At 44.7% G+C, this 16,746-nt stretch overlaps 1 protein-coding gene across 1 annotated transcript in view; it reads left to right on the plus strand.

Moving 5' to 3' along the window:
- Positions 1-16,746, plus strand: part of Palld (palladin, cytoskeletal associated protein) — a 413,077-nt gene that overhangs the window by 354,943 nt on the left and 41,388 nt on the right. Inside the window, exon 10 of the mRNA XM_045149173.1 lies at positions 13,795-14,448. Coding sequence (XP_045005108.1) covers positions 13,795-14,448 — 654 coding nt within the window. The remainder of the gene's footprint in view (positions 1-13,794; positions 14,449-16,746) is intronic.

Consider the following 16,746-nt stretch of genomic DNA (forward strand, 5'->3'; position numbering starts at 1 on the left):
CTCTCAAGAGGCTGAGTAACATAGCTTATGAGAATATTTGTAGGACTTGGCTATACACATTTGAAGACCAGACAGTGCTTTTTAATTGCATGAAGACCCAACTTGCTAGTTCACCGATCATGAGGAAACTGAGATGCAGAGTGATTTAGTTGAGGCCAGGCCCACACAAATGGCGATGCAGTCACTTCTGCCAGGGAGTGTGCTGTGCGGCTCAGGGGCCGGAGGTTCTAAATGACCAGGGCTGTCTGAGATTTCAACATTTCAAAACCAAAGCCATGTGTAAGAGTTCAGTCCCAAGTACTTTGCACATTGCTTTGTTTGTTTCTTTACTTTGTCAGTAAGAAATGTTCCATTAAAGTGGAGATGAGGATGAGAGCTACAAGTAGCTGGAAACCTGAACTGTGAAACTCTTACGGAGGTTTCAGTGCCATTATGTACCATGCCTTTGGACACTCAGACATTTGGACTCATATCTTACTTGCAAACTATGAACTCAAGGCCTGGGAAGATGGTTCAGTGGTTAAAGGTGCTTGCTTGCAAAGCCTGGTCAGCCTACTTTCAGTTCCCCAGCTATCTACATGTTAGTCACAAAAAGTGAGTGGTGTAAGCATCCAGTATTCACTTGTAACTCCAAGTAGCCCTGGCTCCTCCCCACCACCACTGCTACACACACACTCATGTACAAATAAATAAATAATTTTAAAAATTATGTACCTTTACCTATCAGCTTCTTCCTCATACCCCTCTACATTTTGGGGACAAGTGTAGAACTGTAAGTAGATGATGTCTGCTCAGAGACTAGGCATCTGACAGCTTCCTAATACAATGAATGCTGTCCAGTGATAACCAAAACTGAAAGAAGGCGTCATGGAAGTCAACACAGTGCTTTGGTTTGGACACCCATCTCTTCTTGCTTTGTGAATTCTTACAGCTTCTCCAATACATTTTTTAAAGCCTGTTTCATGAAACCTAACTACTTCAAACTAAATACACGGAATGTCTTCAGGGCATGGGCTATATCAGTCGTGAGCAGTTTTGAGTTCTATAGCAATATCTATAGTTCAATAATACAGAAACAGAGGCGAGGGGAGTGACAGGGAGTCACACCCTAGAAGGAACCTAAATTAGAAAGGTCTGTCGGGCTGGAGAGATGGCTTAGTGGTTAAGCGCTTGCCTGTGAAGCCTAAGGACCCCGGTTCGAGGCTCAGTTCCCCAGGTCCCACGTTAGCCAGATGCACAAGGGGGCGCATGCGTCTGGAGTTCGTTTGCAGTGGCTGGAAGCCCTGGCGTGCCCATTCTCTCTCTCTCTCTCTCTCTATCTGTCTTTCTCTCTGGAGAAGTCACCAAGCACATTGTCAGTACTGGGGACATTAAGGCACTTTGATTAGACACACGTAACACTATGGTGCATTCCAGTTGTGCAACCCCAAACAAATTTACATGTCTTCATGCCTCAGTTTCCTTGCTATAAAAGGGAGATTATAAGTTGGCCCTTTGGCTTTGTGGACAAATGCCTTAACCACTAAGCCATCTCTACAACCACTGTTCCTAGGATGTTAAAAGATTAGATGAGTTTTGGTAGATAAAGCACCTCATACTGGGGTTTGGTTCACAGTCACTTAAACTACTACTAATTAGCTATCATCAGGCTGCTGGTGATAGCAGCAGTAGTAATTACTATGACTAATGACTAAGGTCTTCAAAGGATGACTCTCCTGGTCGCTTCAAACATGGGGAATGAAGAAATGAATCCTTTCGCATGCTTCCAAGATATTTAGTTACTTTGGCAACAGCCTTGTATCTTCTTTCATATAAACTTCCAGAATTTTTTATGTGCATATTTACTTATTTTTATGGTGTTGGACATGAAATGTACATCCTAATATGTGTTATATAACACTCCAACACTGAACTGCATACTTAGGCCTCTGTATTTTAAGAGTCATTTTAACCATTTTACATCTATATGATTTCATAAAATTCAAACATTGTAATTCATAAAATGTAAAAATCACAAACTTCCTCCACTTATATTCTAGACTTATCTTTCCGAAATGAACTCCTTTAATCATTTGTTTCTTTTACAACTTTTTGCACAGTGCATTCCTCCATTCACTTGAAACTGCAGTCTGAAACAGTATTATGGGGTTAATTTTTACTATGCTCCCAGCATGATGTTCTTGTCAGGCCTTTGGCACCAACCAGTTGAAAATATTGCTAAGTTTCCATATCTGTCAAATAAATACGCGAGTTTTAGAGACAATTTAAAATAACTTTTTTAAGGAGGAAAAGGGAAAAAGAGAAGTTAATTGGTAAGTGGAATTCAGAAATCAAATTTTTCTGAGGGTTATTTGGATCTAGGTGCTAAAATACTACCATGAATTTAACTTCCTTCTTCCATTGTCTGTTATCTGTCAACTTGGCTCCTTTTCCATGCCATTGACTTCTTCCTACAGACTCTTCCATAACAGGCAGCAAATCTAGGGATTCTGTCCTGTTTTGGTAGTATGAAAGAGCAAAAAGACATTTTTTTCCTCATCCATGTTCAGTATTGAAACTTAGAAGGAAAGGCTCTGATTGACCAGGTTTATGTATTTCTCCTGGGTTTGCTGGATCCATACAATTATTGAGTAGTTCTGAGCCACATACCCTGTTACCAATGGCTGGGGGAATATGACTGGCAGAGCTCCAGAAGTGGGGTAGAAATAGGTATGCACAGGAAGGAAAAGGCCACTACCAGATGAAAGGAAGAATGACAGATAAATGATAGATAAACATGGATGCCATACCACCTAGAGTCTCAGGAAAGTGACTTTAAGAGGAACTCATTCAGTTCTCTGCCTGCTCGTGAATTATTACTTGCTTTTATGAACACTTACAGCCATGTCTTCAACCATTGGCTTCATTATCTGTCCACAGAAGGCTTGACCTCAACCTCCACATTCTTCAAGTTAGCATCAGCCTGTAACTCTTGACAGGAACTCCACAACCCTGGAAAAGAATGAGTATGGACATCAGTGTGATGCCCCAAGCAGACACCATTGCTTCACAGTGGAGACCCAGCTTAGGCAGTCAGTGCTGCTGTTGGGTGTTTATGATCTGCCACACATGGACACACAGATCCTCTTTCCATACAGGGACCAACTTTGTTACCTCACGATTCCGTCCATGTTGAGTTATAAAACAGTGTGGTGAGGGAAGGACGGGTCCTGTCTAGGAAAAGAGTCACCCAGAGACATCCGAAGTTCTCAGCTAGCAGTAAAATATCCCTGAGGTGCTTCTCAGAGCAAACATAAACTTCATGCATTTTTGACTAATAACCAAATAAAATGGAAAATGGGCACCAGTACAGCCAGCCACTGCCTGGAACATGAAGGGATGAGTGCCTCGCAGATGCCAAGTTAGGAACTCAGTTTGCCAGGTCCACAAACACTCTCCTTTGGGGATGGGAGTTTAACATTTTAGACACTAGAAAGCCAGAAATGTAAGTACTGATGCTATACGAGCACTAATGCTAATACTTGTGTTTGCATTTCCATAGATATAACTATATACCCACCCCTTAGGACAAGACACATGTCCCTTCCCTACATGTCATGTCAAAGGACGCCTAGCAGTCTCTACAGGGAATTAATGCATCTACTTGCCAAGCACTGTCATGCTACATGAGCCTGGGAGACCTGGTTTGTTGGTGAGAGGTGTGTTAACACTTCTGCCACTGCCAACAGAGTACATCAGCCTTGAGCTGGAGCAGCTTGGGAACCGGAGAAAGGTCTGCAAGGCAGTATCAGGGAGGGCTGCCAAAAGAGATGGACAGTGAGATGAGTACCCAAGAACAAACGCCCCAGTGAATGGAGAAAAATGGGCAGAGGTGGGTCTCCTCAACAAGAGCAGGACATGAGAAAAGACCAAAAGGACAGAAAACCCAAGTAAATTTGAGGAACAAGGAGACAAATTTGGGAGAATGAAAAAAGTGGAAAGAGACCATCTGGCATTATGTTGTGGAGATTTTGAATATCAGGTGTTAGGGAGAGGAGTTGGGATGAGAGAGGCTGTGTTTCAGACATGCTGAGTCTGCAGTGGGAAGTACATTTGTTAATGTGGGAGTAACAGCTGAATCTCAGGACTGATATTCCAGTTAGAGATCAGGGAGTGAGGGTGAGGCAGGGACTGTGCAAGGAAGATCATAAAGCTTAGCTCCTGGAGGAATCCCCAGATTGAAAGAGCTGGAAAAGAGCCAGGGAGGGAAACAATGTGGAGCATCAGAAGCAGGATGAGATGGCAGGGAGAAGAATGCTTTAAGAAAGAGGGGTGGTGAGTCACTGTCACATGCTGCAAGATAACAGAGAGGCAATGGTACTGCAAGATTCCGGAGCCCAGACAAAGCCTAACCCTCAGCCTACCTTTATGTCCAGCAAAATAGCACAAACAAACTTTGGGAAGATATACAAAATCAGGCTAAGCAATAAAAGTGTTGTGGTAGAAAGAACGAAAAGGTTTATATTCCATATGTGAACTGCTGATTTAGTTGTTTGCTCCTTAAAAAATAGTTTCTTTATATTGTTTAAATCTTAAAGAGCTAAAGTGCACAGGTCATAAAAATCTAAGTTTATTGAAATCATATATAGATAGATAGATAGATAGATAGATAGATAGATAGATAGATGTATATATATCACATTATAAATTTCCATTTCAAAACTGAAAAAAGATGGCCCCAGAAAGGATAAGTGAACTGTCAGAAATCATAAACAGGGGCTGGAGAGATGGCTTAGTGGTTAAGCACTTGCCTGTGAAGCCTAAGGACCCCTGTTCGAGGCTCAATTCCCCAGGACCCACGTTAGCCAGATGCACAAGTTGGCACATGCATCTGGAGTTCGTTTGAAGTGACTGGAGGCCCTGGAGCACACATTCTCTCTCTATCTCTTCCTCTTTCTCTATGTCTGTCTGTCTGTCTGTCTGTCACTCTCAAATAAATAAATAAAAATAAATAAAATCATAAACAGCTCTTGGCAGAGCTGTAATTGAACTTCTTGAATGAACATCTCTATTTTGCTGACTTTGTGTTCTACTTGTAAATAACTGACATGCTGATGGTGATGTCTCTCAGATTAGTCACACAGCTATGTGTTGCTGTTATACCACTGGATGGAACAGACACTAAGGGTTTTATATTTGTCAAATTTAGTTAAGAGAGAAAGGCCCTATAGAGAAAACATTTGAAGAGGGCACAGAGACACAGGGAGTGGCTATTCTGTAGACATGTAGTAAGCATGTATTGATTATTATTTCTCTTTAAAGATATGACCCTCCTCAGTAGTAATACATTCTTACACCACTGTTCAATCAACTATTCCATATATTCATCTCAGCCTGAGCTAAAATGGAGATGGCAGAAGCCCCTACAGTGGTAAAATGGAAAGTTCAAGAAATGTTAACCATCTGCAACCTTGAAATATGCCAAATTCTTTATTTAATTGTATGGCAGCAAGTTAATTATTTGTTCATTGTTTCTCCCCAGTTCTTCAAAAATCTCAAGAGAAATTTTCTGCCTAAAGACTAAAAGTTCTTCAACATCTGTCTCACAGGGAATTCTCTTTGGGTTTCAATTAGAAAATGAGATCAGTGATTTTGCCTCAAGCATTGACAAAAAAAAGGTTAGAAAACAGATTTTTCTTCAAAAATATACTTTGCCTATGTTATGATTTAATCCCATGTACTTTCAATTAGGAACAGTTTGTATTCCTTTAATGTCCACTAAATTAGCATAGCTCTTATAAGAATCAGCAGCTAATGTCTTCCTGCTGTTTTCACTGGCCTTTGAAGCAGTAGAAATGAAAATCACTAAGGCACATTTCACTGCAGTGCTGAGTTAGTGCTTTCAGAACCTGACCTTGCATTCCTCCCCCAAAGAGGCCGAAGCCAAAACCCCAGTGTTGTACGTCCTTCCATGACTGCTGACATCACCAGAGCCCCACCTGTTATCACAAAGCTCGTGTAAGGTTACAAACCCTGAGATTTAGGTGGGACTATAAAAGTTTGGAAGAACGTCCTACAGCCTTGCACTTTGCTCTGCACAGAGTTCAACTCACGTGGACCTCCAAGATGTGAATTCTCCACTTCAGGAGCCAGCTGCAGGACTCAGTTTCTGAGGGAGAGTTCCCCTGGACAGAACCCCAGCTTCCCATCTTTTCAGTCCTTACTCTTGCACCACATGAGAGAAATGTAGCCTCCTTTGATTTCTCAGAAGTTCCCAGGAGGATTAAGAACTGGTCAGCAGTGGCTCCTTCTCTCTTTATCATGGTACAAGGAATGACTTCAAACAGAGATCAGCTTTATGAATGAAGACATAAAAGCTACTGTCTTTCTGTAGCAAAGCCAAATGTGGTTCTTATTCTAAATGCAAAGGACAGATCTGTCTTAAAGCCACTCAAGCCGTGTGCTGATTTTGATCAGGCCACTTCTTCCCTGGAACCCTCCTGTGTAATTAATTATGTTCAGTTCTGGCTCTCTCTAGAGTCAACACAATTTACAAAAGGCTAAAAATGAATTAAAGATCAAAGAATGGGGCTTTGCAGAGAAACCTCTGTCATTTTGCAATACATGATAAATAAATGCACATTCCCAAGAAATGATCACTTTCAACTTGTCCTTTGCACCAAACCCACATCTTTACCCTTGCTCTGTCTTGCAACCTCTGGAGAATGAACTTGGACTCATAGTTATATTTATGTTCATACCCCTTTAAGGGCAATGTCATATGTTCTCATTTGGCTGACACTGATGTTTTTTGCTCTCTCTTAGTGTTTTAAGTTAGCACACAATCTGATGGGATTTGCTGTGTCATTTTCATATCTATGGGGCTGGAGAGATGGTCCAGCAGTTAAGAGCATTTGCTTGCATTTTCATGCATTACATGTCATACTTTGTGACTTAGATTATTATAGAATAAATATTACTCTCAACATTGGGATTTTATACCTTTTAAGATGGGCAGTAAATTAGCACTAAAGCAAACAAATGAGTGTATCTTTTTGTTGTTGCTGTTTGTTTTTCAAGGTAGGGTTTTGCTGTAGCCCAGACTGAGCTGAAATTCACTATGTATTCTCAGGGTGGCCTCGAACTCACAGTAATCCTCCTACCTCTGCCTCCTGAGTGCTGGGATTAAAGGTGTGCACCACCACGCACAGGACATGCGTGCATCTTGACTGTCAAGAAGTTGGCTCAGTTTTTACAATTTGAATTTGAATATGCTGAAGCGTAAGTAACTGAACGCAAGTACGACAGCTGCAGCACGAACACAGGAAAGCGGTGGAAGTGGGAGCACTGGCAAAGGAAGTCAGTTCTACCTGGCCGGGCACGTTTGGAGTTTCATACCACACTGATTTCATAAGCTCCAGAAATTAATATATTGTCTAGTCATAGGATGCTGAGCGAGACTCTCCAGAAAGAAATAGAGATCAGGAACATGCAGTGACTTATCCCCTAATTCTCAAATTCACTGGGAAATTTCTAAAACTTCCCCAGTCCGTTACAGGACACTCTCCTTGCTGTAGGGTTGCTTTTCTTTCTTTCTTTCTTTCTTTCTTTCTTTCTTTCTTTCTTTCTTTCTTTCTTTCTTTTCTTTTCTTTTCTTTTCTTTGTTTGTTTTTTTTTGGGGGGGTGTTTCGAGGTAGGGTCTCACTCTCTGGTCCAGGCCGACCTGGAATTCACTATATAGTCTCAGGGTGGCCTCGAACTCACAGCGATCCTCCTACCTCTGCCTCCTGAGTGCTGGGAATAAAGGCCTGCACCACCATGCCCAGCTAGGAATTATCTTTCTTAAATATGCTTAAACAGGTATGGAATACTTTTCCTTGACAATTCTGAGTCTGCCATGTTTAGTGTTTTGTTAAGTTCAAGTTCCAGTCCTTGCCTTCAAAGTGTGCATGGATAGCAGGACCAGAGAAGTTCACAACTCACAGGGTGCTGGACTGCCATTCTTTGTCATACAGTGATTTCTGTATTACACAATCAAATGAAAGAAAACATATAAATAGCTTATGTACTCTAAAATTACAAATGTTTTCAAGTTTCATGATCTTGAGAATTATGACAATTATGCACCTCCATCTATATTAGTTTGAACAGGGGACAGATTATTTCTCACAACTCAAACATTGCTTTCAAGAGACATAGCTGGGAATTTCCAATTTACATAAAAGTTGTTTTCCAGAAGTTTCTTTTCTCATTGTTTATTTTGAGCTTGGGCAGCAGTTCTCCAGAGAAACAGTAGTGTGCAGTAATAATGTTATATCTTTCAGGGAGCCTCTTTGTTACTGGACACTTAGGAGAGGATGAAGAACAAGGTTGTATGAGCCCTGATCTTTCACACATAGGCTCTGTCCTTGGATAAAGCACTTGACCTCACTAGCCTCTGGCAACTTTACAATGGGTTGATCCAGTTCCAGGCACATGACAGGCACCCCATGCCTAGGCCTAAGAGAGAGAACAGTGCTGAAAGTCTTCCAATCTGCCTCTGCTACTCCTTGGCCAGCCACTTGCAATGGTAAACAGTTGTGAGGAAAATCCCTGCAGTAAGTGGAACTCTCTTCCCTCTTGTCAGAGATCCATTTGGAAGTCACCAGGCTTGACAGGGTTGTTCTTTTCTGACAGGAAAGGCTCTTTTGAGTTCATCCTGTGAATCTGAGCTGGTGTTCATTTAATCACCCACAGCTAACAGCTCGTCTAGGTTCAGGCTGTAGCAGCCTCACTGGGGAACTAGCCCCTTCTCGGACGGTGCTGCTGCTTGGGGCTGCTCTCACAGTCTGGTTTCTTCTTCCTTCCCATCTTGCTTTAGTGTGGTTGTAGGATAGATGCCTTAACTGGAAAATGAGTTGGGTTATACACTTCCCTCTCACTGAGACAAACACAGAACCAGAGGCAGTTTATGGGAAGAAAGTATTGATTTCAGATTTCCAGATTCCAGGGGAAGCCTCATCATGGCAGAAGAAGCAGGTTTAGGTTGTCATGCATCCACAGCAGGGGGTTGGGAGAGAAGCAGCCAGCACCCACCAGCCCGAGCTGCTTCAGAGCACATCGAGTAGGCTAGGCTGAGGGTCCGTCGACCCCAGTAACACACCTTCTACAGTAGGGCTCTGCCTGCTGAAGACTTAAGTAGGAAGCTTAATCATTTTTAAAAATATATTTTTGTGGGTGGGCGTGGTGGTGCACGCCTTTAATCCCAGCACTCGGGAGCAGAGTTAGGTGGATCAACATGAGTTCGAGGCCACCCTGAGATAACATAGTGAATTACAGGTCATCCTGGACTAGAGTGAAACCCTACCTCGAAAAAAAAAAAGATACATACATGCATGCATATATATATATACACACACATACATACACATATAATATTTGAGAGGGACAGGAAAGAGAGAGAAATGGCATGCTAAGGTCTCCTGCCACTGTAAACGAACTCCAGATACATGAGTCATTTTCACATCTGGCTTTACATGGGGACTAGGGAATTGAACCGTCTGTCAGGCTTTGCAAGTAGGCACCTTTAACTGCTGAGCCATCTCTCCAGCCCAGGAAGCTTAAGCTTAATCAGAAATACCTAAGGCTATGGGGACATCACATTCAGGCCACCACAAACTTTATCAAATCTAAACATTTGCCCAATACAACCATCTGTAAGATTATTCTTGTTGAAAGCTTTGTGAAAACTATTGGAGTGGGTTCTTGATTTTTTTTTTTTTATCATGTAAGATGGGGGACTCCATTGGGTTAGTGTTTATGTGTTTCCTTCCTGTATGCTGCCAAACCTTATTCTGTCCTATGTCATCCTAAAATGAATAAAGTCTGAAGTCATATATTCTTAAATATGTAACTTGATCTGTCAAGCCAAGCATGGTGGCTCACTGCTATCATCCCAGCACTTGGCAGGCTGAGGCAAGAAGATTGGCTAGGAGTTCAAGAGGAATCTAGGCTGCATAGCGAATTCCAGGTCACCTTGGGTTTGAGTGAGTGGGAGACACTGTCTCAAAACAAAACAAAATCCTGGACTATTCATCTGTGCAAGGAGCCATCCATGCAACTGATAAAGTACTGAGGAGGGAATAGAACCCTAGTTTTTTGTTTTTTTTTTTTTCTGTAAGGTCAAAGTTCTTTGATGCTGGCATACTTTGTATAGTAAAAGAAGCAAAAGGCAGTCATAGGTTCTAACATGGGTCTGTAAACTTGACCAAGCTACTGTACACCTCTTCCCATTTGCAAATAGACAGGTTCACACCAGAAGGTTTGGGTGGCTTTTTTCCTGAGGTCTAGAAACGTTTAGAATTGAAGAGTGGGGTACTTCTTAGACTCCCTGAAGGGAGGGTGTGGTGAAGAGAGAGGAGAAAAAGTCAGGAGGGAGATTAATGGATTAGTGGTGCATAACCTAAGATTCAAGCAATATAACATTCAACATGTCCTTGGTACTGTAGCAACTTACAATAACTTTCTCTTCACACAGTATACCCCAAAGGTTCAGTTCACTTTCATTTTCAGTAGAAAGATAGCAGATTGAGAAATTCAAGGCTGGTCTAGGCTGCATAGCGAATTCCAGGTCAGCTTAAGTTAGGAAAACAAAAAAATTGAAATTTTTTATGGCAAATAACATGTGTGTGTGTTTATCGTATGTGTGTCATGGTGTGTAAGGTATATCCATATGTGTGCAGATGCATGTGTCCTGTGTGCAGATGTGGAGGCCAGAGGAGAACGCCAGATGTCCTCCTCTATCTCTCACAGATTCTCATAAATATTTGTTTCAGAGAGAGAACGGGCTTTCGTGAAGCAGTTTTTCCCTCAGCCCAGAGCTACTGGCTGACCAGCCAGCCCCAGTGAGGTTCTCCTCTCCCTGCTCCCCACAGGCTCGGGTTACAGGCATGCTTGGCCACACTCAGCTATTTACAAGAGTGCTGGGGGATCAAACTCGGGGCTAATGGGGCCCTCTCAAGCCCTCATGCTTCAGAAGCAAGCATTCTTACCCTCTTACCTATTGCATAAGTAAATTTTAAGTAACTTCTGAAGGCCACAGACAACCTTGAGTTTCTGACAGTTGCTTTCTTTGTCTTTCAATCTCTGTGCAAATCAACTTTCATAACAGTAACTTGATAAGGCTGGAGAAAATGATTTAAAAGTGTGGATTTCATGATTTCAAAATCCAGGTTTCAAGTACACTTAAGTACTTGAGCAAAGCTGTCATTTGCACAGAAATCAAGCCAAACACTTGAAGATTCAAGATCAGTGTATTGGGTCCCTGATTACCTGCACGTTCTTGCATATTATATTATATTGCATATTCTGTTATATTCTTTGCATAGAAGCACTGAAACATGAAAGAGCAGATATCCCAGCAAACTTCTTCAGTGCAACAGAGCAGCAGCCAAACCACAAGATTTCCTTTGAAATGCCATATTAATAATTCCTTGGACTATTACCTTCCTCCAAGTAGCACCTCAGCAGCTCCGAAACCATTTGCTTAGCAAATCCCCTAGTCTTTCTTGCTTGAGAAGGATGAGGTGATGGGAAGCCAGAACCAATGTAGGTGGCTTCTCAGAGCCACTCCCTCCTCCAGGAGCAGATGGCTCCTCACCCCAGGGAGATGGCATGTGATGTCTGCAGCAGCCTCAAGAACCACACCTCAGGCCATGTGCTGATGCAGGCCATGCTTAAAATACCTTCAGACACAGCTGTGGCTCCTTCGCCATTGTGAGGAGTGAGGCCGCAGAGAAGAGGAGTGGCAGTCTTTGTGGGGTGCCACCTAGGTCGCTTCCAGCCCAGGCACAGTGTCAGCTGAAGTGTGGGAGAGGATTCCAGAAGAGGGTGTCTTTCCTTGCTTGACAATATGCAGAGCTAATAAAGGCAGTCCAGGATGTAGCTTTAGGGAATGGGGCGTGAGATTGCTGGGTCATGGGTTTGAGAGCTGCTGGGTGGCTTTTACAAGCTCTCAAGTCATGAAGCAGGAGCACATGAGCCAGAGTCTGCCCACACTACATAGATATTTGGGGTCTCAGGGCAGTGGTGAGTCCCAGCAGCCACATGACTGCTTAATCCAAGAACTCAGGAAGATCGCTGTGAGTTTGAAACAAGCCTGAGACTACATAGTGAATTCCAGGTCAGCCTGGGCTAGAACGAGACCCTATCTCCAAAAACCAAATTTAAAAAAAAAAGCTCAAATTAATCCAGTGGGACTCCCCTCCCCGTCCACACACACCACCACCACCACCACCACCAACTAACTCCCTTGTCCTTAGGAATCTTTGATGTTTTGCAAAGATGAAGAATTTGGAACCATATTCTCATGTCTCATCCATGGCTTCACCTTTCTTGCTCTGGGCTTTGGGAGTCTTTGTGTTTGAAGATTAAGTCCCTGGGGATCAAAAAGCTTTGGGAACTTTTTAAATATTATTTTTTAAAGTTTAAAGTAATAACTGCCTTTCCATAAAATTGCTCCTATTTTATCTGCTGCTCACAGTGCCACCTTCTGTTGAAGTTTATTTTGACAGCCATTGGTCCCTATGTTCACCTCAGCAGCCGGGGAAACATCTTACATATACAATCAAATTATATAAGAAAACTTGATTGTTAAAAAGGCAGGTTTTTTCCAATTGTTTGCTGCTTACTTTTATTAAATGGAAAATGCTGGGGAAAGAAACCTACAATAAAAGATTTGTAAATTATTGCTTATTGTATACCTATATGTTAAAAACACTGTCATTTGTTTGAGTTGTTTGAGCTATGGCACACTTTTTAATTTTTTTTTAATTTAAGAGAGAAAGAGGGAGAGAGAGAATTGGCATGTCAGGGCCTCAGCCACTGCAGTTGAACTCCTAGTGGGCATGTGCAACCTTGCACTTGCCTCACCTTTGTGTTTCTGGCTTATGTGGGATCTGGAGAGTAGAACATAGGTCCTTAGGCTTCTCAGGCAAGTGCCTTAACTGCTAAGCCATCTCTCCAGCCTGAGCTGTGGCATACTTTATCAGTCTGTATTAAGGTTTGTATAAGTACTTGGCATTGTAGAGTTAAATACCAAAGGTTCTTTCAAGGAAGATGCTCAGAATGAAAGTGTTTACTTGTTTTCACTCAGGTTTTTTTTGTTATTGTTTGTATGTTTGTTTTGTGACAAGGTCTCACGTACCCCAGGCTGGCCTCAACCTCACCATGTAGCTTTGCACTCCTGAGGCCCCAGCCTCTGCCTTCCAAGTGCTGCCAACAAAGCACCACGCCTATTTGTTTTGTTTTGATTTTTTAAAATATTTATTTGAGAAAGAGAGAGGGGGGGAGAGAGTGTGTGTGTGCACCCGCGCTTGCGGTGGCAGGAGGCACTGGGGTGCCCGTTCTGTCTTTCTGTCTCTTTCTCTTTTCCTGTCATTCTCCCTTTCAAATAAATAAGTAAAATATAAAATCTTAAAAAAAAAAAAAACATTGGGTATAGGTGACAAAAAGACTGAGAAATCTTGTCACTCTCTTGATGCCAAGTTTTTCTCTTGATTTTTCTCTGATTTCTTGATTTTTCTCTGGTTGTGTTGAAATACAGCTCGTGGAAGGTGGACAGGTTTCCTGGGATCAGCAAACTGGTCAGACACTGACCTGGCCCATCCCATGTCAGCGGCTGACACTTGGTGCCCAAGAGACCAGCCCCCACACCTCAGGGTCTCCCGTCACCGGGACCTCCCCCTGCCCCGCACGCTGGAGCATCTTGGGAAAGGTGGGTCTGAGAGTCATGTCACCACCTCTCTGACGGTGTCGCCTCTCTCTCTCTGTCCGCAGGGACCCGCTGCAGCTCCAGCAGCTGCAGAAGCAGGTGCGGCTGGAGCAGGAGGCGGGCGCGCGCTCCCCCGCGGCCCCGGGCACCCCGCCGTCGCCGCCCTTCCCGCCGCCGCCCGCCTTCCCCGAGCTCGCGGCCTGCGTGTCGCCGGCGCCCGCCGAGCCCATGAGCGCGCTGGCGTCCCGAGCCGCCGCCGCCGCCGCCGCCTCCTCCATGCAGTCCTCCGGCTCGTTCAACTACGCGCGCCCCAAGCAGTTCATCGCGGCGGCGCAGAGCCGGGGCCCCACGCCGGCCTCCAGCCCCAGCTCGTCCAGCCTGCCGTCGCCCATGTCCCCGACGCCCCAGCGCCTCGGCCGCGCGTCCGGACCGCCCTTCGGACCCGAGCCCGACGCGCCCTGGGGCCCGTCCTCGCCCTCGCCGCCGCCGCCGCCGCCGCCGCCGGCCCTCAGCCCCAGCTCGGCCTTCCCGGTGCCCGACGTGTTCCCGCTGCCGCCGCCGCCGCCTCCGCTGCCCGCCGCGCCCGCGCCCTCGCCCTCGCCCGCGGCCCGCCTCGCGCCCGGCCAGACGCCCGCCGCCTTCCTGAGCGCGCTGCTGCCCTCGCAGCCGCCGCCCGCCGCCGTCAACGCCCTGGGGCTGCCCCGGGGCGTCACCCCCGCGTGAGTGACACCCGCGCTTGCTCCTGGGGTCCCCGCCTGGGTGCCCTGCCCTGCCTTTTACTACACGTGCGCCTAAGCCGCTCACGGTGTCTCGTTCCACCCCCTACGAACGACACTCCTAGGAGGTGTCCTTGTCACACTCCCTAACTAAATGACCTGCCCAGGGTCACATGGTCACTAACCTGAGATGGACTCCGTGTGTCTGTCTCACTCCAAGGGCTCGCAGCTCCATGCTGCATCCGTATTTCAGATCAGTAATATGCTAGGTGGAGTTGGGTGAGGAAAATAAGTGAGAAAAACTAAACAGAGTTAATAAAGCCTTCAACACATCCAAGTTTGGGGTAAAGCATTAAATGTCTTCATACCCTGATGCAGTTAAACCAGAAGTGTAAGATCAGGTGAGAAATGATGGTAGCAGTTGAGCCCCTGGCCAACAGTGGTCGCTAGGCAGATGACAGGATTTCGCTTTTTCTTCCTCTTTCTTTTTTTTAATATGTATTTTGCCGAGCGTGGTGGCGCACGCCTTTAAACCCAGCACTCGGGAGGCAGAGGTAGGAGGATTGCTGTGAGTTTGAGGCCACCCTGAGACTACATAGTGAATTCCAGGTCAGCCTGGGCTAGAGTGAGACCCTACCTCAAAAAAAAGCATATTTTTATGTAGTTGATACCGAGAAAGAGGGAGGGGGAGAGAGGGAGAGAATGGGCACGCCAGGCCCTGCAGCTGCTGCACATGAACTCCAGACGCATGTGCCACCTTGTGCATCTGGTTTGTTTGGGTCCTGGGGAATCCAACCTGGGTCCTTTGGCTTCTTTGTAGGAAAACTCCTTAACCGCTCAGATGATATATCTGTTTCTCCTAATCTCACAGTGACAACTGTAAAACTCTTTAAAATAGGAAACCATAGTCTACTAGATAAAAGTGCAGTATATAACCTTCAGGAGAAACATCAGCCAAGTGTTGGCTTGACTTGCTGGAGGGTGAAATGAATCTGAGCGAGACCAGCACTCACTTCAGGGTAGATTTCAAAAGTGAGTAAGCGTGAAGGCTGGCTGGGAATGCGGCTCCACAGGTACAGTGCTACCTAGCACTCATGAAGTCCTGAGTTCCATCCTCCTCAGCACCTCGCCCACCAAGGATGGAAGGCATGCCTATAATCCCAGCACTGTGAGGTAGAGGCAGGAGGATCAGAAGTTCCAGTCTAGCCTCAGCTACGTGAGAACTTGTCTCAAAAGGAAAACATAAGCGTTAGCAAGGGGCGGCTACTCCTGTTGAAAGCCTACTGCATTGTTTGTCAGAGGCCTCATGCTTGGGACAGACATGATAGGCCGTTACTAAGGAATAAACTAGGAGACACTGGATTTATGTTTATTCTTAGGCAGTTTTCCATTGACGGGACATACCAGTACCACATTAGGGACAGGCATTTTGGGACGGGGGCAATAGCTCCTCAGCTGTATAAAAATGTCAGAAGTCGTGCATGCACCCCTAACCCCAGCACCGGGGAGCCCCAGACAGAAACCCTGGCTCACTGACTAGCTAGTCTAGCCTCCTCTAGCTGAATTGGTGAGTTCCATGGTCAGCCAGGGACACTGGGTGGGGAGCTATTGAGGAAAACCTCAGATTTCGACTTCTGGCTCACACACACACACACACACACAAAAGACAAGCATTGCTATGTCTGGCCTTAACTAGGCAGACCACAGAGCTTCAATGAGCAATGGCTTGCTTTGTTGACACTTTCCAAGTGTTGATTATGTGAATTCTGTGTTTAAATCTGGCTTCTTCTTAAATTCGGATTGGAGTGAGCATAAGTCAAAACAAATCTGTAAATGAAAGAGTGGATTCTGTATAGTAATGATGGGAAAATGGCCTTCTACTAAAAGTTGAGTCAGAGAGCCTAAGGAAAAACTCTGTCCCCAACTTTCCTGCTGGAGCCTTTTTTTTTTTTTACTGATAGAAAATGAAGCTTCATATTGCTACAAAGAGGCCGGCTATCAGATGCACCGAATGGGTGGTGCCCTCACTGCAGAGGTATGAAGTCTTGTTTCCCCCGAAGATAAGGACCACACAGCTAATCCATCTGACACTTCTCATCTCGTGGAGAATTTGATCAAAGGGAATAGTCTTTCAAAGGCACTGCATGGTCATGGCCTTAAATCATCTTAGGTAGAAGTTATGATGTATTTAGATCTTTGGCTTAGAAACTCTCACGAAGATACCAGTTTGAAGGGCTTACCTCCTTAGCAATGTCTATCACACTTACTTTCTGGAGCCAAAATATAATTGTTACCACAAGG

Source organism: Jaculus jaculus, chromosome 1, assembly GCF_020740685.1.
Source record: "Jaculus jaculus isolate mJacJac1 chromosome 1, mJacJac1.mat.Y.cur, whole genome shotgun sequence".
NCBI lineage: Eukaryota > Metazoa > Chordata > Mammalia > Rodentia > Dipodidae > Jaculus > Jaculus jaculus.